Raw genomic sequence first — 26357 nt, forward strand, 5'->3', positions numbered from 1 at the left:
GATGTCCTAGTTCCATTCCTTTGTAGCTAACCTGGCCCTCGTATTTCCCCTTTCCTATAATGGCCATTGGCAGAGCTACGGCCTGATAAAAATATGGAAAAACAGCTTGACTTTGAGCACAACTGCCTTATTTTCCAACCTCAAAATCAGCTCTCATCGCTTGACAAATGTGAGCACATTTAGGATCAGAATATATGCAATCTGGCCTCTCCCAGAAGAATTGGTCATCCTTCAATTTCCTCTGCCAACCTCAGCCTTCTGGTCCCTCTCCTGGCATCCCTCTTCCTTCTCTTTCTTCCACACTGCCTTGTCTAGCCAGATACCAGCCAATAATACAGATACTACGCATCGAGCCCTGTGCCGTGCCAGGGATCTTATGTACACTGTCGCTCTCTAATCTGCGCACGTGACCTCTGATGGGAGAGCTCAGCATAATTGCAAACCCTGACTGAGGTCACATCCCTCATTACTGGTACAACTGATTCAAGCCTAAGCGTTTCCCTTACACCTGCTGCTTTTCTTTATCAGTCATCTGCAGGTGTTAACAATCAAACAGGCTGTCTATTTCCAGGAGCATTCACATTTAAGAGCAAACTCCAGAACATGGGAAAGCTTCCCTTCGTTTAAGAGATGGATGGCTAGTGATAGAATTTCAAGGCAAGGCTGTGCAGAAAAAGCGTTTAGACAGACCATTGGCTCAGGCCCACCCCACCCCCCACCCCCCACCCCCTGCCTTTATTCCACAGCCCCACTCAGGGAATGCTGGAGCTGAAAAGACCTCAGCCATCTCTTTGCAGAGAAGAGAAATGAGGGGCAGGACAGGTACCTGACGCATATTCCAGGCTGGGAATTACTTTCCACTGTAGAGGAGCCCTGCCCGCCTTTGTTTACTGCCCCGTTTTTCCCAAGTGCTCCAATTTTGGCACTTCTGTGCCTGGAGGCAACTGGTCCACCTGTCCAGTCCTTCCAATGTCTTGTGTCCAGAGGGGCAGAGTCATTGCTGGACATTCCTGAAGAACCAGTCAGCCTCGGCAGTGTATATTTTCTAAGAATAGCAAACTCCTCTTTCCATTATAGGTTTGCAGCCAGCTGACCCCGAGGGTCTCTTTTAGGTCATAGACTAGCCCTTTAAAGGAAGATGATCGTCAAGGTTCTGTCCAACTCCCAAATTCCTGTGATTCGGTGACATCAGGATTGTGAATAATCAGGCTGGCCCAAAGCCAGGCTGGGCTGTGCTGCTTCCATCATAAACTTCCTCCCCCTCTTTATAAAAAGAGGCCCGCCCCGTTTGGCTCCCTCGTGGCCCTGTCCACTGGGCATCCTGCTGCTGCAGAGAAACCCGCCCACCCAGGGCCACCGACCCCACCCCCTGCCTTGAAATTTAAAGGAGGCCGGAGCTGTGCAGGGAGATTGGAGCTGAGGTCCTGCAGGAGCCCAGGGCTGAAGAGAAAGCCTCTCCCAGGGAGGGAAGGAAGACAAGCAGTGACGGTAGGTCGAATTCTGTGACTCTCTGTCTGCCCATCTCCTCTTCTCTCTCTTAAAAGTCTTTCTGGCAAGCCGAGCCACTAGAGGAATACCTTAATGAGGGACTGACTTTGTAATGCAGGCAAAAAGAGGATTAGTTAGAATCAGTGCCCAAACAGAGCCTTCGTTCTGTATCTGCATTTCATTGGGATAGGCTGAAGCTGTTTTGAAGGGCGAGGTGGTCAGGGGAAGAGAGAATAGGAGGGATTGTGTCTTGGAGAAGAAATCTCTGCTTGCAGAGTAAAGGGGAAAGTGAAAAGAATTGTAGAGAAATGTTCTGAATAGACAATGGGAGCACCTCATGACTAACGGGCAAGAAATGTGAATGAACTGAGCTACCTCCGGGATTTGGGGCTATCTGAGCCTGGAGGGTCCCTGGCCATGTCGGGCTGCCCTCCCTACTTCCCCCCCCCCCCCCGCACCCAACAGAGCCCATCAAGAACTTTAAGGAATCGGGGCTAGGGATGCGGGATGGTCAACTTGCCTCGGAGCATGATTAATTAGGTGGGAAGTGCTGGGAAAGAGAAGGACGCGTCAGAGAAAGGCCTCTGATCTCCCCCCCACGACCCCTCCCCATCTCCACTGGTCAGTTTGTCCTCTGGCGTTTTGCCCAGTGTGCAAGTGTGAGGTCCTCTTTAAGGATTCTCAATTACAGGGGGGGATAACATCAATGGCTTTTCTTTCAAGAGCATTCTGCAGGAAGCATATCAAAGCTTTCTAGATTTTCACTGTTATTATCTTTATTTTCTTAACCTCACTGGGAGGGAGGACAGGAGGGAGCCAGGAAAGCAGAAAAACATGCTGAGCTCCCAGGTAACTAGTGACAAACTCAAATGCAAAGAACTGTGGTACCAATGATTGAGCTGAGCCGGTGACCAAGCTGGAATAATAATGGTTGTCTCCTGCAGTGGATTGACGACAGAAAAAAATTGTGTGTGTGTCTCTGTGTGTGTATGTTTGCAATTCCATGAAGATATTCTGCAAATACAACTATTATGGGGAGTCCCCTCAAAAGTAACTTCCTAGCAATTCTTGCCTGTGGGGGCAGGAGGACTCATCCTGGGATCTCAACACTGACTTGTCCGGAATCAATATATGACAGTCAGTGTGAGTGCTTCCTGTAAGCACAGAGCCAGACTCGAGGCACCAGCAGGGATTTGTAAATATTGAAACAGAAATAGCTCCATTCCACCCATCAATTTATTCTACCTAGAATATTCTCAGAGACACCAGTCTCAAAGCTCTGGATCTCATCAAGAGCAAAAGTAGCTCCCCACTGCCCAATAGCTCAGTCTCTGTCCAGACTCCCTAAGACCAACTCAGTGTATTTTGTGATGCCTCTTATCAGATACTCCTGGCATCTGTGCTACTCCTCAGTAGCTTCACTGGAACAGCTCCTGCAGCCAGGGAGTAGCTGAGGGACAGCAGTGTTGCTGTTTTTTGTCCTCATTGAGGATGGGCTCTGGGACTTGGCTTTTATTTCCTTGGGTCCTAACATGTTGAGCAGACTATGCTCAGTACCTTTCCAACTATTGCAGCCAACATCCCAGCCACACCTAGTGACCATACCCATCTAAGGCTTTTGTAAATGAGTGGCTGGGACCACAGAACATTTGGGGAAACTTACTTTCCGAGGGAGGCCTATTACTAAATCTGCAAGCAACAGCTTTTCTGGTTATGGGGTTTTATAGCAACTGAAGGGGCCCTCTGGCTAAGATCTAGCTTCAGGACTTCCAAAGCTTCTAGTATGTATGCAGGTTATTTTCTATCAGCCAGATGAGGGGGCAACATGGTTCGTAGCAATGGTAGTAAATTTACCTCTAGTCAAAATACAAAGTCCATACACTTCTCAGAGATACTGAGTATCTGGTGGTGAGGAAAAATTGGGGTTTTGGGTTGAAATGTTCAATTTCACTTGATTATCTGGCATTGTGCACCTGCAGCCTCAGAATAATATTTTTATTCTCTGTGAGTGAATTGCAGAACTGCTCTGGTAAGATGGTTAGGATGGACAACGGGTGACCAGAATATTCCATTCATTCCTTCTTTGGGTCATTAGCTTTGCATGGACAAAAATTCTGTCTGTAGCTTCAGGCTATGAACCTTGGGCAGGTTCTGGTACTTATCATGATTACCCAGAAGATGCTAACTAGATGGTCTTTCTCTAAAGCTAATGCAACGGAGTGTCCTTAGCAGCTGCCTAGCACTATCTGTGCAAACAACCATGACCCAGAGGGCGACTCTTGGCTAGCACACCCAGCTGAGTTGCAAAGGACGGTTTGGCTATTTGGTGCTCCAGATGCATGCATCAGTGGCTTGGAGAGGTCGGTTGGGGATTGATCTATAAGATCTGATTCCAACTTGAGCCTCTGAAGTAACCACTTCAAGGTCAGGCTGAACCCAGATACTGGGATACCTTTGTATTCAAAGCCTTTTCTGTCTTATTATATGGTCCCAAATATTCCATTAATTTACAATTAGACTAGGGAATTGAAACTGAACATGCCCCAAAGGCTTTTATGTCCTTGGAACTCTTGGGCTTTCCAAACCACACTTCCTCCTAGGGATGCCCTTGAAGGCAGAGGCTGGGGTTTGTGAATCAACTTCCTTTACCCAATGAAGGTATTTGTGCTGAAGAGTAAGCAACTCTGGCTGCTTGCTGCTGTTATCCTGGACCCCGCACAGTGGTGTCATCTTGGGGATATGCTGTGTCAGGAACGCCCCTTGATTTTGTTCAACAAACAGCTTCTATAGTGTCAATTCCAGGAGCCTACCTTGACCAGCCCCCTACCTCAATGAGATTGAACTAGATCTCCTTCCTCCACATTCCAGCAAGACCCTTTCTTCCTCTGCATTTCCACCTTCTATCCCTACATCCCTGCGTATCACAGTGCTGATCACACTGTACTGTGATTACCTAATTACTTGTCTGTCCCGTTCCTAAACTATGAGTTTCTGAGGATACAGTATATATGTCTTTATACCATGGAGCCTGTGCCTGGTACATGGTTGGTGCTCAAGAAATGTATGATGGTAAATACATACAATTGGTAAATCTTCACCTGTGAATTCAAGAAAGGAGGAAATGAGACTGAGCTGGGGCTTGAGGGAGAGATGGGTGGGTGGGGGATCTGACAGATGGCATTCGAGGGTGACACTCAAAGAGGTTCTCAAGTCCCTTTGTTAGAGATCTTTGCATGAACAGTTTGATGTCAGCTGAATTTTTTGCAGGTTGGGGACAGGACGTAGGGAAACTAAACCTAGTAGCCTACCATGAATAATCTAAAAGAGAAAGACTACTGGTCAACTAGATCTTTTGTCACATTCATAGAAAAGAGAAACTGGTTTTATTTTGCCTTCTTGTAGCAAGAGCTGGTGTCTGCCACCTGGGATGCAGAGAAAAAGGGAAGGTTTTGTTTTGTTTTGTTTTCCTTTTTCTGGGAAGCTCCAGTTTCCTTATTTTTATCACATAATGTCTCTGGTTTTTGAACATCTCATGTGGTCGGCATCAGACAGCCCTTATCAGGAGCAACAGCCCAGATCTTCCAGCTGTCTTGGGCACCAGTTCCTGCTTCCTCTGAGAGTCCACAGCAGTCCTGGCTTGTGTGGTGTAAATAGGTCTGGGAAAGGCAAATTAAAAAACAGATTAAAAATAGCATAAAAGATACCACCTCATATGCAGGAAATAAGGGCTCCCGTTAATACTGTTCTGTGCACACGTACATGAAAGGTGTGAACTTTTCTTCCAGTCGTAAGGAATCTGGTTGCAGCTTATCACAAGATGCCCACATGATCCAGGGAACAGGATTTCGGTATTAATGCTTGACCACACTGGGAACCCCACAGAGGGTGGCATCTTTCCTGCCTTGGTAGTTTTCAGTTGTTTTTCCAGGAAGAAGTTGTAGACTTTGGTGCTCCCATTGTTGAAGGACACTTGTGACAGTAAGCATAGCTGACTTTACTGCCCACTGGCCATTCAGAGGGCCTCTGCCTGCTTCTTCTCTAATTGCTGTAACAATTCAGCAAGGCAGGAACGATTCGCCCGTTAGAAAATCCAGGAAACCACACACAACCTGTAAGTGGTAGTAGGAATCTGAAGTCAAGACTCCAGTCTTGCAGGGCGCCTGGGTGGCTTAGTTGGTTAAGCGGCTGACTTCGGCTCAGGTCATGATTTCGCGGTCCGTGAGTTCGAGCCCCACGTCGGGCTCTGTGCTGACAGCTCAGAGCCTGGAGCCTGTTTCAGATTCTGTGTCTCCCTCTCTTTGACCCTCCCCCGTTCATGCTCTGTCTCAAAAATAAATACATTAAAAAAAAAATTAAAAAAAAAAAAGACTCCAGTCTTGCTCCAGTAAATGCTACGCTCCTTGCATTTACATGCTACCCTTCTCGTATATAAACTCTGAGCACATTAAAAACATTACAGTCCAGGGGCTCCTGGGTGGCTCGGTCCATTGAGTGTCCGAGTTTGGCTCAGGCCATGATCTCACAGTTTGTGAGTTCAAACCCCGCATCGGGCTCACTGCTGTCAGTGCAGAACCCGTTTTGGATCCTCTGTGCCCCCTTCTCTCTACTCCTTCCCCGCTCGCTCTTACACACACTCTCCTCTCTCTTCCTCTCAAAAATAAATAAACTTTTTTTTTTTTTAAGGTTTAAAAAACATTACAGTCCAGCATCAGGACACAGTAAGGAGTGGTGGAAAGCATGTCGAATTTGAGTCCTGACACCACTTCTCACAAAGTGTCTCACCTTAGGGCCAAGGCTTTTGTACCTTTTTTATTAACTTTTAAACGTTATTATTTATTTTTGAGAGAGAGAGAGACAGTGCAAGCAGGGGAGGGGCCGAGAGAGATGGGGACAGAGGATCCCAAGCAGACTCTGCGCTGACAGCGGTGAGCCCGACGCGGGGCTCTAACCCACAAACCGAGAGATCATGACCTGAGCCGAAGTTGTATGCTCAACTAACTGAGCCACCCCGGTGCCCCAGCCCTTGTACCTTTTTGAAGTCAGATTCTCTTGCCTGTAAAAACAAGACAATAATATTGCCTTAAATGATTCAATGGTTATAAAAGGGTTGTAAAGTTTGTAAACCCTATGCCTGGCAAGTGGGAGATACTCAAGTGCCTGTGGAGCAAGTGGCATGAATCCACATGCAGTTCTCAAAAATATACTAGAAGATCCCTTTCAGGTGAGCCCAGTGAAATGTGGACAAACTCAGTAATGATACAGTGAAAGCTTCCGATCATTTTTCTCATTCATGTGTGTTGAATTCTGGAGGTAAAATGAAGAATTATCAAGGTATTGCATATTTAATTGCCTTGCAGTGATGATGGCTTTAGGGAGTGGAAGGGATACGAGGAATTACCTTCGTGCTTAAAATGAGATACTGTTTTAGATTAACATCAGATTGTTTAGATTCAGACTTCGAGGTTAACATTTTATTGCACTGACTAATGGAGTCAGCTTTTGCCAGCAGAAGCTTGTTTTTTCTTCACAAGATTATAAGTTTATTAGGGAAGGGTTTCTTGTATTTTTATGGTAAAAGGAGGCAGGATGGACTTCTGTTTTCCAAGACCCACATCCAACACGTCCTCATTCCTTCCAAATATCTAGAATTACCTGGCAAAGCATGGGACGCGAAGCAGATGACAGTGCTCAGTGTAGATTTTCCTGAGTTGCCAGGTTAACTTAGACCCAGGTCATATGCCTATATTTTGAAGATGCCTTGGAAAGAATGCTGCTCTTGAGTGACTAGTGAGATGGGTGAGAGATAGGAGAGGATTCTATTCTATCACCTCATTGGAATGGATCAAGGTGATAAGAAACAAACCCTTCCTCTCTTGTCCCCCAGTTGTAAAAGAGCTCTATTCAAGAAGAGAGAAAAACTTGGACACACAGAAAATGAAGAATTGAAAAGTTAAGAATTGTTTACATGTTGTCAGTTTTTGAAAATGGCTTTTATTCTGAGAGCAGGGCCTTTGTAAAAAGCAGGACCTGTATACGCGGGACCAGGGTTACCAGGCTACTTGCCCCCTGTTCTGTGCTCCCTCTGGAACTTGCAAAGGTGAGCTTTTGTGGGGGCCCCACCACCTTTCCTGTGTCCGGGTCCTCCTGCCATCGCACCCCCTCTCTTGCCCTGACCCTACAGACGTGCCTTTGCTGTTCCAAGGAGTTCTTCCTTGGACTACTTTTTTTTCTAATTTTTTGGCATCCATTCTGGGCCATGATGGTTGGGGGGTGGAGGGAGGGTGTTATTTGTTTTAAAGCCATGAGTCATTTTAGAGTATTGGTATTCTTGGAGACTGACTCTCTCTTACTAAGGTTTCCAGAGAGAAGCTTTGCAAAGCAATAATAACCCAGGAATCTCCTCTACCAAAGATTAAGGTAGCAAACCTTGCACACAGTGTAAAATTTGATCATAGTGTCAACTTACTTTTGTCTTTCCCTTGCAATTTCCATCTTCTGTCTAGCTTGCTCATATTTCTGCCTTTTTCTTGCAAGAGTAGCAACTACAAGTCCCCCAGTTCTATACCTGCTGGAGCAATTGCATTGTTTGCTCCTAGAACTCCAGAACTTGATCGACTGTATTTATGCAGCTCTTTTATTGCCGGTCACCTCCAAGCATGTGGTTGTGTTTAAATGAAATACTTATACTCACTTATAAGTGTGTTAGTTTACACCCATTACGTCATTTGTTCTCACAACAGTGAAGACCACAGAGTGTTAGCCCTGGAGGAAAACTCCAGAGTCCAGACCACTTGGATTTGCATCCCAGGGAGCAGATTTTATGTCTCAAAATATAGATGCTTTTGCGAAGGGCAGCGTATCAATTTTTATTCAGTCACTCTAACCTTCTGTGAATGAGGATAGCGGTTCCTTTCCGGAGGACAGATTTTTCAGAGGTTAGCATGGAGAAGGTAGGACAGTGGAGGAGAGTGCAAAGGGAAATGCAAAGGCACTGAGGACAACAGGTCACCCTCAGGAATGACCCCCAGGCCCTTCCTCTGGCTGGGTGCCTATCAGTCAGCACTCTGCCATGTTACCACTGCAGAAATGAACACTTGAGTTTCTGGCTGGCAGGATCATTGATTTCTCAGCCACAATGGCACACTTCCTTGCCTCTAGGAGAGTAACCCCCTCCCTGGTTACCAGTCCACTGTTCCCATTTTTCCCCTGGAACAGTCATCATTCACTGTTGTTCAGAAGGGCCAGTGAACAGAGTTAACTCTGTTGTAGCCGGCAGGACCCACTGCAGCTTTGAGGCAGGGAGGTCAGAGATGCTCTAGGAGCAGATGAGGCTGCCGCACACAGATGTGCAGGCTGAGTCCCACACAAGGGTGCCCGTCCACACATCCTTGAAATGCAGGCCATGCTTTATTTGCCAGGCCATGGGTCCTGTTTTTTTGTGTGCTTGTTTTTTAGTTTGCACAGATTCTTTGTCAACTTGCCAAGCTCCATGTCTATTGAAGTCCATCCACCGGGGTGCCTTTTGCAAATCTGCCAAACTCAACTTTGTATGCTAGGGTGGACCTGCAGGGGCTGGGTCCTTAGGACCCCGGGGACCACGGGCCTTATGGCCATTCTACCATTACTCTCATACAGTGATGCTTTCAGGGATTCAGGGATTCCAGTCCAACCAAAGTGAGACATCCTAGTGGTTTGTCTTTTTTCTTTTTCCTTCTCCTTCCTTCCTTTCTTCCATCCCTTTCTCCCTCTTCCTTCCTTCCTTCCTTCCTTCCTTCCTTCCTTCCTTCCTCTTACTTCCTTGCTTTTTTAGTTTTCTGACTCTGGGAAACTTAAATATAGCAAAAGGAAGAGAACACAGGAAAAAAAATGACAAGTCTTTGTATTTATAAAATGAACCCCAAAGGACTTCTTACCTTTACACCTCGCATCTGACTGCCACATGGTGCTTCTGCCTTTGGTGGCAGCCTGTGGTTCATGTTGCTGAAGTCTGCCCTGGCAGAGGCCCCATACACCCAGAGTCTGAGCCCCTGTTTCTGGTATTCACTTGGTTCTTTGTCCAGGCACTGCCCCCAGATCGCTACAGCCACCTCTTTAATGAAGGCAAAACAAGGACACATTTTTTCCTCCTCTCCTCTTTCTCCCTTGTCTTTGGACTACACTACTGGTCTGCTTGCAGGATGACTCACTTCTTTGTCATCCTCTTACCCCGTTCAGCCTGTCCAGCTGCTCTCATTGCCTCTGTGCAGCGAGATGGAGCTGTTGCCTTGTTGGAGACTGTCACTGGGTCAGCTCAAGGCCCGGCAAGGCCCAAAAAAGTGGAGGAAGATAAGGACAGATAGAACAGAGATGGTCTCGAACTCTCCCAGGAACGGAAGACAAAAGTAGACCCCTTTGCCCCTTATGCCCCTTAGTCACCAAAAGGGTTTTAACATGATGCAGCTGTGGGAGCCGCCACTCCAGCCCTAAGTCACGCTGTGCCTCCCTGATCTGGTCCCCCTCTCCCATTTGTCCAGAGAATGCAAATGTGTTAATATTCCATTTCTCACTTCGCAACTTTCTGACATCTAGAATGGTGTTCCATTTAGGAGGACCCAGAGTTTGTGGTTGTTGTTAGGCCCCTGAGTTCTTGAAGTAAAACGGTATCCCTGTATCCCGGTGGGCATCCAACCCCCTGGGCTTAGGCTAATGAGTTTATTCAAAGGGCTGGTTGGTTTGACATGCAACACTAAGAAGGGTTAAGTTCTTTGTTGATTGGTGACTCATTTACTAATTCATTCATTGTTTCATTCAACGGTTCTTCATAAAGTCCCAAGAGCTTAGAGGTCCCCCTAACCTCAAGGCCTGGCCCAGATAATAAAGTATGGGACAATCTATACACTACAAGAATCAGGACTAACATCAGGAAGAAAGAGGGGGGATGCATGTAAGAAGATCCATTTTAACTTTTTTTTTTTAACGTTTATTTATTCTTGAGACAGGGAGAGACAGCCTGAACGGGGGGAGGGTCAGAGAGAGAGGGAGACACAGCATCTGAAACAGGCTCCAGGCTCTGAGCTGTCAGCACAGAGCCCGAAGCGGGGATCGAACTCACGGAGCGCGAGAACATGCCCTGAGCCGAAGTCGGCCGCTTAACCGACTGAGCCACCCAGGCGCCCCAAGAAGATCCATTTTAAAAGGTTATAAAGAAATGGGATGAAATGAAGAAGGGAAATTTAAGAGGGGTTTCGGGCCATTTTAAGAAAGGGGAAAGGTAAGGAAAGCTGAGAAGGAAAGTCCGGAGCAGATCCCTGTGGTCAGAAGATTATACTGAGTGTTCTTGTTTCTGATGGCCTCAACTCCCTAACTGCTCTCTTCCGAAACTTCGGGAAACCTATGAACAGTAGAGAGCTTCCTCCTCAGAGTGAGAAAGCCGCCCCTCTCCTCCAAGAGCACACCCTACCCTGCCCTACCCTGCCCTACCCTGCCCTACCCTGCCCGGGAGGGGGGCCTTGCTTGACACACCAGATTAGAACAAAGGCCCAGATCCTGCCTTCTTTTGGCTTCCTTCCCAGTGGGGGAGGGGCTGGGGAAGGACCGTGCTGGTTGGCAGACGCCCTCTGAGCCTGGGTGTGGGAATCTCGTTGACCAGCCCCCGCTGCCCTCTCACTCCCTCTCCCTCCTCTGCCTGTCCCTGGCAGCCCCAGAAGAAGCAGTGGGGCAGAAAGAGTCCTCCCACCGCCCCACTCGCTCTTTCTTTGTCATCCTTGCTCTGAAGGGGGCCTGTGGCCAGTGAGGGGAAGAGCACTTCCAACAGGGAAGCTTTTTGCAAAGAAACAAAGAAGGAGCCAGAGCCAGCCCAGGATGAAAGTCCTGGAAGCCCCTGATCTGACAGGGCCCTGAGGACCCTGGGGATGGGGGGGGAGGGGTGGGACCAAAAGTTGTTGTGACTGAAAGGAAATGAGTCAAGGGAAGAAATGCCCTGATTTAATTCTTGTGGACAAAGGAGCGAGTGGGTCTGCCAGACCACAAAATAACACCCCGACCAACTAACCTACTTTAAGCTGCTGAGGGCAAGATCACTGGGGAACAGCACATGGAAACTGGGAATTTTGGGTCCAGGAAGATCTGAGTGTAATAACCAAAAAGCAGATGCTTCTGTTCCTTTCTGCCAACCTACACTTTGCCGGGCCCGTCTGTAAAATCAGAGGGAGCGGTGGGGAGGGTGCGAGCTGGTGCAGGGGAGCATTTCCTGTGCTGGACCAGGAGGCGTGCCAGTTAAGAACCCAGGTAATATGAGGTAGGCTGGCTCTGTAACGTGCCTGCAATAGAATCCCTACGGTGTCCTCCAAGAAAGTCAGAGAGGGGACATTTCTGTGGTTCCATCTCCCAGGGCAGGAATTCACTTCTAGGAAAATCAAGCCAGGGCCTGGGGTACCCAGGCTACCAAGAAGTGCCAGGGATGGCCTACGCTATTCAGCCCACAGACATCCCTGGGCAACATGATCTTCTAGCAACCCATGTCCATTGATGGACTAAAGGATAAACAAGATGTGGTCTATACACACAATGGAATTTTCTTCAGCTTTAAAAAGGGAGGAGAATCTGACACATGGCCACCACATGGATGAACCTTGAGAACATTATGCTAATGAAATAAGCCAGTCACAAACGGACGTGTGTCGTAGGATTCTACTTATGTGAGGAAACTTGAGAGTCGTCATATTCATAAAGACAGAGAGTACAATGGTGGTTGCTGGGGGAGTGGGGAGTTAGTGGGTCGTGGGTGCAGAGATTCAGTTTGGGAAGATGCTAAAGTTCTGCAGATGGGTGGTGGGGATGAATGTGCTTAATGCCACTGAACTATACACATATATCAATGGTTAAGATGGTAAATATGCACAATTAAAGGAATCTTCCAGATATTTGTGGCATTTCCCTCTGTGGGAGCGGATGCTGGAGGGGGAGACGCCATGATAAAGTCATGGGTTCTTGAGTTTTGTCATATTCCTTCATCTTTCAATCACACGATTGAGCTTTTTTCCCTTCTTCTTCCAGAATTTAAGGGACGCTCCAAAGGAACGATGAATAACCTGAGGAAAGAGCTGGTGTTCACCCTGCTGTTTTGTGGGGCAGCCCTCACCTTGCCCAGCCAGGTGGGTGTGCGGGTCAGGTCTGTGCCCTCCTCCACGGGCCTATGGACCCTCAAGACCCTCGGGAGCCCAGGGTGGGCTAACGTCAGAGTGGAGAGGCAGAGGCCAGCATTCGCAGAGTATAGTGCACATACTCCTCTCTGTGCGGGATGCTTGGGATTCAGGGTTCCGGGGGGCAGAACTCTAGGCAGTTCTGCTGACCTCAGTAAACAGACCCCACTGCCTCTGACTGCCTTCTTTGGAGCTGTTTTTAAAGAATGTGCTTGAATTAATCCATAAAGTATTTGGGAAAGATAGTGCCTACGCAGTGAGCCGTGGAAGCTGGGAAGCCACCAGTGCCACTTGCCATCTAACTGGGATGGGAGCTGTCCTGAAGACATACTGTCTAAAAATGCCCAGCAAACAAGAGCACCATCATGGAAGGCCCAGCGAGATTTTAGAGGAGAGAGAGTTGGGGATGGCTACATGGAGGGAATCGGCGGGTGTGTGTGTGTGTATGTGTGTGTGTGACTACAATTCCACTCGCCCCTTGTGGCTATTTAAATTCAGAATTAAATAAAATTTAAAAATCCGGTTCAGGCTATGGTATTGGACAGCACAGGTATTAAAGATTTTCATCATTCAGAAAGTTATTCTGGCGACACTGGTCTAGAAGGGGAGGAAGAATTAGAAAAGAAGGCAAGAAGTGGACACTGCACCTGGGGCCAGTTACCTTGAGGGGGGCTCCTGGGGCAGGTGGCATCTGATTGGCAGGTGCGCCGGTGGTCTCTGAATCAACCACCATTGTTCTTAAGATGCCCAATCAATATGTGCTGACCCTTCCTCCACCTCTGGTGGCTTTGCAGGAAATCCACCCACGATTCAGAAGAGGAGCCAGATCTTACAGAGGTAAGATGACGCTGAGATCAGTGGAGGGGGTCAGTGGAGGCGGGAGGCAGAGTCAGGGCTTAGGAGCTCCGGGCGCTCTGTCGGGGAATTTATCTGCCACCACACCCAGCTTACCTGAGCTGTGTGAAGGTGAGATTTCGCAGGGTGATTCTGCAAAGGCGCCTGTGTTCCCCACCCCCCCACCCCCCCCCCCGCCCCCCACCCATCACTCAGCCATCCACCCAGTTAGCCGAGGCCCGGTTTGAGAGGCCAGAGCAGGTGGCCCTCAGGGAGTCACAAAGCTGGTGGGAACCTGCCAGCTCAGTGGCCTGAAACCCTGTGACACATGTGAAAAAACCGAGCTGGAGATGGAGCGGTGACCTGCCTAAGATCACCCCGTGGCCAGCTGCAGCTGTGCTGGTCCTCCAGGGTCTTTTTCCTGGGCTGCAATCCCCTTCCCACCTGAGTCCATGTGGCATCTTTGTCAACTGCCATCTCTGTGCTTCCATTTCTTCTGTCTGGTAAAAATGGGGTAACTAAGCTGGGTGGTCTCACAGGAGTTCCACAGCTGTGGAAAGACTCTCTCTATAAGACCGAGTCTAGAGTCGACTCTAGAAACCTGAGGAACATCCCCATGAGCATTAGGTAGGATTCCAAAAATAAAATATGCCAGCAGCCGGATTGTCTTGACTCTTGTTGGAAGAACTCTGGGCCCAGCTTCAAGTCTGAAGCCACCAACCTGGGGCCTTCATCTCTGTCCTTCATGACCTACTTCCTTCGGGTCTGGGAGGCTTTGCAACACCTCTTTTGAAGTGGAAGTTTCCTCGGAGTGAGTCATGGCAGTTACTCTTAATGCCTTTGCTGTTGGATAAGCATTTCTGACAAGGGTGTCCTAGCCCCAGGGGACCCTCCAAAGAAACAACAGAAAAATTATGTACAATGAGTGCTTGTCACGTCTTTAATTAATGAAAAGTTAAAGATTTGTGAAGTTGGCTTTCTGGTTTGCAAACAGAGACAAAGGGTGAGAATATCAATGCGAGCACTTAGACTGTTTTCATTTATACAAAAAATACTGGCAGGAGTAGCACATTTCCCACACAGACTAAAATGTGGATTTTCTTTCTCTTGGGCTAGCAATGCATCATTTCAGTGTGGTAATACTCATGTGGATCAAAAACTCTGGCTGGCAATTTATATGTATACATGTGCATATTTTAGATGAATTAATATGAAAAATTAGAGTCTTACTTTGTAAATGTATTTTGATCAATAAATTCTTCCAAGATGAAGGCCCATCAGAAGAAAAGTAATTAAAGTGGTCTTTGGTGACAAATTCTTAGGTATCTGCTATCTTCCGGCCGAGGGCAAAAAAGGCATGAAGGATGGGTTGTATTAAAAGTGAATGAGGTTCATATGTGGAATTTAAGAAACAAAACAGATAAACACAGGGGAAGGGAAGGAAAAATAAGATAAAAAGAGAGAGGGAGGCAAACCAGAAGAGGCTCTTAAAAGACAGAGGACAAACTGAGGGCTGCTGGAGGGGAGGGGAGTGGGGGATGGGCTAAATGGGTGATGGGGATTAAGGAGGGCACCTGTTGGGTTGATCACTGTGTTATGTAAGAGATGAATCACTGGGTTCTACTCCTGAAACCAATACTACACTGTACGTTAACCAGCTTGAATTTAAATTAAAAAAACAAAAAACAAAAAACAAAACAAAACTGAGGGATTTTCTCAGTGGAACCAGGGGCGGGATGTCAGTGTTTGGTGAGTTGTGCCCTCAAGAGGCCAGCCTGTCTTTCGTTACAGTGACCTGCAGGGATGAAAAAACACAGATGCTGTACCTGCAGAATGAGTCGTGGCTGCGCCCCGTACTCAGAAGCAACCGGCTGGAATACTGCTGGTGCAACAGCGGTCGCTCGCTGTGCCACTCGGTGCCCGTCAGAAGTACGTACGGGGGCCCCTGGGTGGCTCAGTCAGCTAGCCTCTGACTCTCGATCCTGACTCCGTCATGATCTTGTGGTTTCTGGGTTCGAGGGCTGACAGTGCAGAGCCTGCTTGGGATTCTCACTCTCCCTCTCTCCTCTGCTGCTCTTCCACTCCCACACACACACTCTCTCCCTCTCTCAAAATAAATAAATAAACTTTAAAAGTATATTTTTAAAAAATGTACATATGGACTGCCAGTGGAAGCTTTGAGCTTTGGGTCCAATTTCCTGGGCCCAAATCCTGTATTTCACGTCCCTGGCTTGTCCAGACCTCCTCTTGCCTTGGGCAAATGTGAACGTGCTGAGCAAACAAGCAAGCCTGGGGCCTGGGGCTCTGCCTTCACTCACCCGGCCTCAGCTTCCTTGTCTGTCAAATGCGGAGAAAGTAGTACCTACTTCATGGGGCGCAGTGAGGATTAAATGAGTTATTTTTGTAAACTGCCTAGAACAGTGTCTGGCAGGTAGAGCGCATTCTTAAAATTTTAACTCCTTTATCCTTGGAACTGCTTTGAAGTAATTCCTTGTTTGTACTTGGCAGGTTGCAGCGAACCGAGGTGCTTCAATGGGGGGACGTGCCGGCAGGCTCTATATTTCTCAGATTTTGTCTGCGAGTGTCCTGAAGGGTTTTCAGGGAAACGCTGTGAAATAGGTGAGTGGTGGGTAGGTGGTGCGAGAGAGGGACAGAATCCCAAATCTTCCCAGGAAGGGGAGGAAGAGTGTGGTGATGGGGGCAGGGTGGGGACAGGGAAGGTCGTCCAAGGGTCGGTTAGGCAATCAAAGCTCTGGGCCCAGTGGGTGCCATCTTGGGTGCCGGGCTGGAGTCTGGCTCTGCCGCCGGTCAGCTGGGTGAACTGGCCGCCCCGTTTACCTCCTTTGCTCGGCAGCTTCCGCAGCCAGCCCGCCACACTGGCTTGGGGGTGATGCCAGAGCAGGTGCAAAACCCCTTTGGAAATCTAAAGGAAAGAAGGGGACTCACATGTGAGATGTCACCTGTCCTGTTTCGATCAGATGCCAGTGCCACATGCTACAAGGACCAGGGTATCACCTACAGGGGCATGTGGAGCACAGCGGAAAGCGGGGCCGAGTGTATCAACTGGAACAGCAGCGTACTGGCCCTGAAGCCCTACAACGGACGCAGGCCAAACGCCATCATGCTGGGCCTTGGGAACCACAATTACTGCAGGTGAGAGGGCCGTCCTCCCTACCGGGTGGGCTTTCCTCCAGTGAGGAGCTACTAGAGTCAGGGAAAAGGCCTCGTTCAGATCAGCCATGGTTCCCCAGAGACAGAGAACCAATACACATACAGGAATTTATTATAAGGAATTGGCTCACCCAATTGTGGGGGGTGGCAAGTCTCACATCTGTAGGCAGGCCAGCGAGCTGGGCACTCAGACAGGCTTTGGCAGCACAGTCTTGAGGCAGAATTTCTTCTCAGCTTTTGCTCATAAGGCCTCCCGCAGATTGGATGAGGCTGCCCACAGATGGAGGATGATCTCTACTCAGAGTCGACTGATTGCAGCTGTTAACCGTAGCGATCTCTTCACCACAGCACCTAGGTTCATGTTTGATTAATAACTGGGCGTTCTAGCCAAGGTAATACATAAAACTAACCGTCACAGGCCACCCCTTGTCAACATGGCTCCTGGGCCTCCTTCAACCATACTTACTCTCCACATGAAGACAATGACCAGGTCATACTTCCACCTAACGCGATACAACTGTCCTGTGTATGACCAGAAATGCACTAACCTTTTCTCCAGAAGAGGATGCAAAGGCCTTGGGTCTGAGAGGGAGACTTCCCTTTTCACCTCCTCTGGCCTTCCCTGGCTGCTTTTTCAGGAACCCAGACAGAGACTCAAGGCCCTGGTGCTACGTCTTCAAGGCAGGGCAGTACAGCACTGAGTTCTGCAGCACGCCGGCCTGCCCCAAGGGTAAGCGCAGCCTCCCCGCCTTCCCTGGTGGTGTCTGGGGAAGAAGAGTCTCGAAAGACAGATCTGATAGTGTTTCTACAACTGAGGAGACGAAGGAGTGGGCTAGTGGTTGACCATTTTGTTCACAGAGGGAAGAAAGTCAGGAGACTCAGGTCTTCACCCAGGCCTGGCTTCTAACTAGCTGTTTGACCTTGAGCTGGTCTCTTTACCCGCCCCCCCCTCTGACCCTCAGGTTCCTCATTTACAGAGGAGAAGGTGGGCTGCATGGGTGGTTTCCAGTCCTCTCGAGGATGAACGGAGATTCTCCCTTTTGTGATTGATGGGCCTAATTCTCAATCTCTGTCTCTCTCTTTAAAAATGTTTAATAAGAGAAAATTTCCCAAATTTAAAAACCCTAAGGTACAAAAAAGCACCCTGAGTTCTGTGGTCCTTCCACAAACAATGATGTCACAATAGTATGAAAAATAAGTTTTAAAGTTCTAACCACTCATATACGATAATAATGTGCATTCTTTCTACAGGTAGGTCTGACATACCTGTCTGTGAATTTGAGGGCTCTTTACACTAATTCTTTTTTTTTTAATTTTTTAAAATCTTTATTTATTTTTGAGACAGAGAGATACAGTGTGTGAGCAGGGAAGGAGCAGAGAGACACACACACACACACACACACACACACACAGAATCTGAAGCAGGCTCCAGGCCCTGAGCTGTCAGCACAGAGCCTGACATGGGGCTCGAACTCATGAACTGTGAGATCATGACCCGAGCCGAAGTCGGACACTCAACTGACTGAGCCACCCAGGCACCTCCTCTTTACACTAATTCTAAAGCATCCTCCCCACTCCCAGGATTGGTAAAATTGGGACTCACTGGTCTAGGTGGCCCTTTAATTATACTGTTTATAGTGGTACACTTTGCCAGTTTCAAATTGGGAGAAAGGAGGGTAAAACGGGGGCAAATAGGTGAAAATAGGCAGCATTCCTGGGTCCATGTCCTCTCTCCTGCTCGAGCCCAACAAATCCTTCAGATCACTGGCAGACAAAATCTGGGAACTTAGGGGCTGCGGACATGTCCGTCCATTGAAGATCCTGGTTCGCCACAACCTGTCAAGTACAAACCAGGAAACCCCCTGTTACTTTCAAAGCAGCTCTGGCAATAATCACCTATAATTGAACACAGCATCCCTTTCTGCTGAATGCGAATCAACCCTCAGCATCACTCGACACAGCAATCTAGGAAGCCACATCCGATCATGAAAGTTGGCCCAGCAGACAGAAGCCACTTCGCATCCCTCTGTAAAAGGGCTGGAAGAATGAGGAAAGAGGGGAGGTGGGATGCTATCACATCCTTCTTATGGCAAGCCTGGCTGCCTACAGCCTCTCGGGCCAGCGGCTCCGGCTGCAAACCCTGATGTGCCTGCTGTAGCATTTAATTGGCTATGTGTCAATGTGAGACTTTCTTTTGTTCCAGAAAAAAACGGAGACTGCTACTTTGGAAAAGGGTTAGCATACCGTGGCACCTACAGCCTCACCACGTCTGGTGCCTCCTGCCTCCAGTGGAGTTCCAGGGCCCTGATAGGCAAGGTCTACACAGCGTGGAAGAACAACGCCCAGGCACTGGGCCTGGGCAAACACAACTACTGCCGGTACGTAGCACAGGGGCCATGGGTTCCTATCTGGGCAGGGGGCAGGAGTGGGCGGTGGGATGAGACATTTCATGCCTAAAGTTGTATGAAAGACTCAGTGGGTGGGAAGGAACCATGGACATTATCTGGCCGCACGTATTCATTTGCTGGAATAACACCTGTTATGAAGAGTGAAGTTCACCAGTGTTTCAGCCCACGTCCCAGACTAGAGGTGCCGTCCCACAGCCACTCTGTCCTCATTGTTCTGTTCCTCTGTGGCACCTTTCTCCCAGTGAGTCATAAGAGTGTTCTCATAGCATTGCTCACGGTAACTTCCAACACACCTGCGAGATGACGATGTTATATTGCTGATAGAAAAACAAAGTTAAGATTGTTTTCCTACCGTGAGATCTCTGATGGAGCCAAGTTCAGAACTCAGGACCTCCTGCCCAGCTCAGTGTTTTTGCCATCGGTTTACTGAGCCTCCTTCCTCGCTCACGTGGCCTGCGATGGGATTGAAAATGTGATTGAGAACCTTGACCTCTCTCACCATCTAGGAACCCAGATGGAGATGCCAAGCCCTGGTGCCACGTGTTGAAGGACCACAAGTTGACGTGGGAATACTGTGATGTGCCCCAGTGCTGTAAGGGCTGGCCCTTGGCCACCTCCCTCTGCCCAGTCTCACCTCCTGGCCATTTCCTCTACCATTCTCTGTGTCTTCACAGCTGTCTGCTTCAGACCCAGATTTTTAGGAGGGCCTTGGTGGGGAGGGGCCTCCCATGACTGGAGCCACGGTAGAATGACAACACTCTGGGCAGGTGCTCACTTCCCACGCACGACCAGGATGGGAGGGGCAGAAAGAAAGAGAAGAACTTGCCAGTTGCTCTTAGCATTTATTAGGCTCTAAACTTCTCTCTCCAGTTGCCTTCATTAATGATTGACCATGAGGTCATAGTGAGCATAGAGGAGGATAGCTCTCATATGTGGCTCCCTAGATAGCAAAGTGCTCTCACTGTGTGCTCCCGACAACGTGGTGACAGGCAGTCCTCCTACGTCCAGCTTACTGATGAGGAAAGCAGCTCAGAAGTCATGTGGCCTGCCCAAGCTCACTGGGCTCTGAGCCACACAGCTGGGGTCTGACGCCGCATCCTCGGACCCCACAGCTCGTACTTCTGCTGTGAGCTTTTCCACCTTTCCCACAGAGCCCATTTAACACAGGGGGACTCTGGAGGGGGTTAACACTGGGCTAGTGGAGGGGGTGGAAGACAGAGAAAATTTAAGGTGGCGCATTTTGCTAAAAAAAGACACTGAGAATAGATTATTATAAACTTTTTTAAAGTTTATTTATTTATTTTGAAAGAGAGAAAGAGTATAAGTGTGAGAGGAATGGGGACAGAGAGAGAGAGAGAGTTTGGAAGAGCATCCAAGCAGACTCCATGCTGTTAGCGAAGAGCCCAATGTGGGGCTCCGAACTCACAAACCGTGATACCATGATCTGAGATGAAGTTGGACACTTAACCAACTAAGCCACCCAGATGCCCCTCTGTGAATAGATTATTATTACTCAGTTCCTGTGAATGCACGTACCTGCCAGAATGTTTCTCAAGGAACATATTATTTAACTGGGCAAGTAAGACACAAACCACCAATGAACTCACAGCCAAAGTCCTACATGGTAGGTCCTCAGTGGGCAGGATCAGCAAGCTCATTCAGAGCCTGGTGGGCTGAGAGTGTTAAGAAAGCCTCAAGAGGAGTTGGGATTTCACCTAAGCCTTGAAAAGTGGGCAAAGTTAGTAGATGGAAAAGAAATGGGGAACCATTGCCCATTGGAGGAAGTTGCACTGCTGTGTTATTTCTGCAGCCAGGAAGCAGGTGCAGGAAAAAGCCAGGAGTAATGAAGCACGGCAGAAAGACCCCCAGTTTGGAGTCAGGCAGGTCTGGGTTCTAATCCAGGTGCCCCTGTGACTTTGGGCAAAAATTTCCCAGGCTCTCTGAAGTTCCATGTCATGAGGGTTAAAGGAAGTGTACCTACGATGGTTGGCATGTACCATGTACTCGACAAATGAAAGCTGTGGTTTTTATTACCATGCAGACTGTCCTCTCACTCTGTGCTAACCTGGAGAAGTGCAGTAAGCCTGTAGAAACTTGGGGTTCCAAGAGAAGAAACCAGGATAGGTGCTCAGGGAACCCCCCACCAGGGACCGCAGGTCTGACGTCCCTTCTCTTTCCTTTCCTCTCCCAGCCACCTGTGGGCTGAGACAGTACAAGCAGCCTCAGTTCCGCATTAAAGGAGGACTCTACGCAGACATCACCTCTCATCCGTGGCAGGCTGCCATCTTTGTCAAGAACAGGAGGTCACCAGGGGAGAGGTTTTTGTGTGGCGGAATACTGATCAGTTCCTGCTGGGTCCTGTCTGCTGCGCACTGCTTGCAGGAGAGGTAGGCACTTCAGAAAAACCCAGTAGGTCTCCCTAGACTCTAAGGCCTTGAACCCAGGCCTGTTAGAAGAAGCCTCACAGTGAGCAGAGCATAAGGCTGTCTCTCCGTTAGGTATCCTCCCCACCACCTTAAGGTGGTCCTGGGCAGAACGTACCGAGTGGTCCCTGGAGAGGAGGAGCAGAAATTTGAAGTAGAAAAATACATCATCCATAAGGAATTTGATGACGACACTTATGACAACGATATTGGTAAGATGTCACATTCTCCCCGCTGCGGACGGCACCATACACAGCCACACACGTGCACTCACACCTCTTCCTCCCCCACCCTCGCCTCCTCCTTCGTCTTCCTCCCCTCAAGTCAGAAGCAGCCCTTCCCACGCGGCTTATTGCCTTCTTGCTCTTCTCCCAGCACTGCTGAAACTGCAGTCAGACTCGCTACAGTGTGCCCAGGAGAGCGACACTGTCCGCACCGTCTGTCTCCCTGAAGCTGACCTGCGCCTGCCTGACTGGACAGAATGCGAGCTGTCTGGCTACGGCAAGCACGAGGCGTGTAAGTGGAAGGAAGTCTCGGCCCCATCCTGTCTGTCTGCAGGACAGAAGGGCATGCACTTTCTGGCGGAAGAAAAAGCAGTGACGAGAACGTTCTAGCCCTGGTTCAGGCACTGATGTAAATGTAGGCAAGTTCCCTGCGGACCGAGAACCCCTCACCTGCCTTCCCTACTTCGCATGGTCACTGTGCAGGCCACGAAGGGTCTGAGTAATACAAGTGCTTTGAAGAGCTTCAGACTTCAGGAAGGTTCTGATAAGAAGTGGAGTACAGTGATTAGGGGGTGTGGTTCTTGGACTCTCTGGTTGCGTAGTCCGGAGATCAAATCTGAGATCTGCACCTTGTAGCAGTGTGGCCCAGGACGGGGATTTTTGTTTTACACTGTCCCAATCCCCTGTGTTCTCACCGGTAACATGGGGGTAGACTTAGCTGCCTCCTTAGATGGTGAGAATGAAATGACAGTAGGTGAAGGCAGTAGTTTTCAACTGGGGTGATTTTGCCGCCCCCCCCCCCGGCCCCCCCGCCCCAGCCAGCAGACCCCAGCAATGTCTGGAGGCATCTTTGATCGTCACAACTCAGGATGGAGGTTTATACTAGCATTTAGGGAACAGAAGCCAAGGATGCTACAGACATCTGCAGTGCCCAGGACAGCCCCCCTCACATTATCTGGCCCCAACGTCACCAGTGCTACTACTGAGAAACCATGGGCTAAACTCTGTAAGATTTCTGGCTTTGTCAGTCAAAACAATCTTGACGATTTTGTAGGCGTCCACCTAACATGTGTGAAAGCTCGAGACAAGTTAGCCATTATTAGAAAATTTGGCTTCCTCCCTCCAAAAGGTTTACAAATAACTTTCCCTAAAACCATCGGACATTTTCCCTTCTCTCTTGCAGCTTCTCCTTTCTATTCTGAGCGGCTGAAGGAGGCTCATGTCAGGCTGTACCCAGCCGGCCGCTGCACGTCACAACACTTGTTTAACAGAACCGTGACGAACAATATGCTGTGTGCTGGAGACACACGAAGTGGTGGGAACCAGGCAAACCTCCATGATGCCTGCCAGGTAAACACAAGAGTCTCGCCAGAGCCTGAACCCACCCAAGGGTAAAAGTGTCCCTTGGCCAACAGGCTCCGAACCAAGAAAAAAGTTACAGCCAGAACCAGGGGATCTCATCTTGAGGAGGCACTGGAAGTTCAAGATGAGGGCCTCAAAGAATAAGAGAAAGATCAAAGTTATGAAATCTAAACTGCAGGAAATTTCCCCAATGTCTCTACCGGAAACTCCACCTGGTTCAGGGTTTCCTGTAGGCCCAGGCAATTGATTGACTATTGAAGTGATGGATAAAGCAACACAAATTAAGCAGTTCTTTTTTTTTTTTTAATGTTTATTTAATTTTGAGAGAGACAGAGACAGAGCACAAGCAGGGGAGGGATGGAGAAAGAGGGAGACACAGAATCTGAAGCAGGCTCCAGGCTCTGAGTTGTCAGCACAGAACCCGGCACAGGGGTCAAACTCATGAACCACGAGATTGTGACCTGAGCCGAAGTCGGATGCTTAACTGACTCAGCCACCCAGGCGCCCCCAAATAAAGCAAATCTTAACTTCTGGGGGTGCTGGAGAACTGGGGTCTGCCACGTAGAAGGGGGAGGAGGGGCTGCAGCTTACTAGGAAGGGGGACATGGATGATTTGTGAGAAATAAGTTTTAAAAACTCTTATTCAGCCCTAATATGAGGTTTTTAGCCTGGGAAAGCAAACTATTTCAGGTTGTCTGTGTTGGCATCCTTATCAGAGTTAGTACTTCTCTTTCGTGATAATGAGGGACTGGGTATGGGACACAGACCAACCTGTGGCATTAGGACCTAAATATAACCAAGGCACAGTTATTGATGAGACATTTTCAAACCTACAGTGTGTCAGGCTCTCCATCGAGGGCCTGGGGGTTGGAGGGGAAACAAAAAGAAGGAAGCAGGGCTCTTGCATCAAAGACTTTGTGGGCTTTGTTCTTATAAGGTAATCATATCAGCCTCTGCCCTCAGTTCCTTGACAACCTTTGTCTCTTTCTGAATGATTTCTTCAGAAACCTCAGCTGTACCCCTGGCTCAACAGTCATAAAAAGTTGTATGCAAAGTGAAAATATGATCTGCAAGCTTCAAGTTAAAAACAAAAACAAGAAATTATTTTGGTTCAATAAGACGGTAACAGCCAATTACCCAGAGTCTTACAAAATGTCACATGTCGTTCTCAGAGTTCTTCATGCTCTCTCCCAATTAATTCCTATAATAACCTCATATGGTAGATAGCATGAAGTCTATTTTACAGAATATTGAATATTGAATACAGAATAATATTGAAGCACAGTGAGTCTAAGCCCACATAGCTAGTAAGTGGGAGAGTTAAAACCAGGGTTGTGGCCTGAAATGTCTGAGCAATTATCTCAATTCTACTTTGCAATGTAGAACCTAATCCCCTACAGGATCAAGATCTTTGAGATAACAATTTCCCTCTCTGAGCTAAGTACTTTGAAGAATACGATATTAGCACTACAATATTAACCCTAACTTCCCCCTAAAGAGTCTGTGTGTTGTGCAAGCTGACCTGTTCTCTCTTTTGCAGGGTGACTCAGGTGGCCCCTTGGTGTGTATGAAGGACAACCACATGACTCTAGTTGGCATCATCAGTTGGGGCCTTGGCTGTGGGCAGAAAGATGTTCCAGGTGTATATACCAAGATTACTAATTACCTAGACTGGATTCAAGACACTATGCGACCATGACCAAGGACTCCCAGTTCCCTGACATCACGGGAGGAAGCCCCAGCTTCCTCCACTTCAGAAGACACACCAAGGCGGGGTGCTTCTTCACAGAGATGAGCCATAACACAGTACAAGTGGGTGGCGGGTGGGGGGAACCAATAGGAGAGGGGAGAGGAGAGGTTTTCACAGGTACTTCCCATTTTAGAAGTTTCCAGGGGCTAAGATTGGATTTCAGACTGGAGTCTGTCAGCCGAGAAGACAGATAAAAGCCAACCCCTCCTGGAATACGACCATCTAGGGCAGAAGAGAGGTAGACCAAAAGCCCCACCTCCTGCTCTGTCAACATGCGGAGTGCTGGAAATGGGACCACAAAGATGAAAGCATGTCTCAGTAGTAAAAAAACAAAAACAAAAACAAAAAGCAACCCATCATCTAGATCCTTCAGGAAGGAAGGATTGCTTTAGAAATGGAATGTCTATTTATACCCACAAGGAAGCCCAACACAGGCCTGCTAATACGGGATGGGCTGGCTGGCCAGATCATGTCCTCAACATCTTTTAAATCCAGTGTTTGGCTTTTCCCTTTCTCCACTCTACAGCTCTTGGAAGGAAATCCTTTTGTGGATAGTGTAAATCTTTTTTCTGTATAAACTTTATAATAAAACAGGAGACTTGTATCATTTTAATACCTGACAAACTAGGCTTTAGTATATTTATATCAATCCATTTTCATTTTTACTTTGTTGCCACACCCCTGTATTATACTGTGCTGAGATAATAAATTCAGATATATTTTTCACATATTTTCCCAAATCAGAGTGGAGTAATATTGTTACGTTGGCAGTATCTCACAGCTTATTTATTCTTGTCATTCATGGTCACATCTTTAAAATCATTTCAAATATTTCCTTTCATTCATCCGACATATACAGAATACTTTATAATGTACTAGTGATGGGCTCTTGGAATGGTGGTGGGGTCTGGAGCTGATGGCCAAGAAAGAAATCTTGAGACATCTTGGATGCACAAAGGTGATTAAAGCACAGGGACAGGACCCCATGGGCAGGAAGAGCTGCCCTGGGACCCTGAGGAGAGACTGATTACCTACTTGGGAGTTGGGGGAGGTAAAGTCAAGGGGAAGTTTCCAAAGGGATTTTCATATGCTAAAGAAGACTCCCAGGCTACTGAAGGCCTAGCTATTGTCAAGCTAAGGTTGTTTTTCCCTCTAGCAAAGCATTTAGACAGTAGGGGGTTCCTGAAGAAATGTTCTAGTCTGCCTGCCTCAAGTATTTGTCAATGGGCTGCAGGTTATAAGGAAATTTAATTTATCTACCATTTCCTTCTGCCTTTGTTTCCCACATCACTAGGTGCTATGGACAATAAAAAGGGGGAAGAAGGCAGTTCTTGGTTTGACAGGGAAATAAGGTACTTAAAGAAATACCAAGGATAGGGGCACCTGGATGGCTCAGTTGGTTGGGCATCTGACACTTGATTTCTGTTCAGGTCTTGATCCCAGGGTTGTTGAGATCAAGCCTCTTTCTCCCTCTGCTCCTCTCCCTGGCTCACACATGCTCGCTCGCTCTCTAAATT

General features: G+C 48.1%; 1 protein-coding gene and 1 long non-coding RNA gene across 2 annotated transcripts; one reads left to right on the forward strand and one right to left on the reverse strand.

The window, feature by feature from the left end:
• The first annotated feature begins 1304 nt into the window (after positions 1–1304).
• PLAT (plasminogen activator, tissue type) lies at positions 1305–25570 on the forward strand. The gene is made up of 14 exons (XM_015088487.3): positions 1305–1488; positions 12523–12620; positions 13463–13505; positions 15294–15431; positions 16011–16121; positions 16481–16655; positions 17312–17403; positions 18877–19051; positions 19588–19673; positions 21273–21468; positions 21580–21716; positions 21880–22020; positions 22912–23078; positions 24631–25570. Exons 2-14 carry the CDS (start codon positions 12549–12551, stop codon positions 24787–24789), a joined length of 1692 nt encoding a protein of 563 aa, XP_014943973.2. The 5' UTR covers positions 1305–1488; positions 12523–12548; the 3' UTR covers positions 24790–25570.
• On the reverse strand, positions 18003–20071 carry LOC113602849 (uncharacterized). Its single transcript, XR_003424384.2, has 3 exons — positions 19716–20071; positions 19434–19534; positions 18003–18509 (listed from the first exon to the last, which is right to left on the reverse strand). It is a non-coding gene; the product is annotated as an uncharacterized LOC113602849 (long non-coding RNA).
• Positions 25571–26357: the final 787 nt, after the last annotated feature.

Source organism: Acinonyx jubatus, chromosome B1, assembly GCF_027475565.1.
Source record: "Acinonyx jubatus isolate Ajub_Pintada_27869175 chromosome B1, VMU_Ajub_asm_v1.0, whole genome shotgun sequence".
Lineage (NCBI taxonomy): Eukaryota > Metazoa > Chordata > Mammalia > Carnivora > Felidae > Acinonyx > Acinonyx jubatus.

Bases quoted from the DNA above. Each gene is read 5' to 3' on its own strand.
- PLAT (XM_015088487.3), top strand. From the start codon at position 12,549: ATGAATAACCTGAGGAAAGAGCTGGTGTTCACCCTGCTGTTTTGTGGG. The intron at 15,432-16,010 runs GTACGTACGGGG...TGTACTTGGCAG, and splicing joins CCACTCGGTGCCCGTCAGAA to GTTGCAGCGAACCGAGGTGC. The intron at 22,021-22,911 runs GTAAGTGGAAGG...TCTCTCTTGCAG, and splicing joins CTACGGCAAGCACGAGGCGT to CTTCTCCTTTCTATTCTGAG.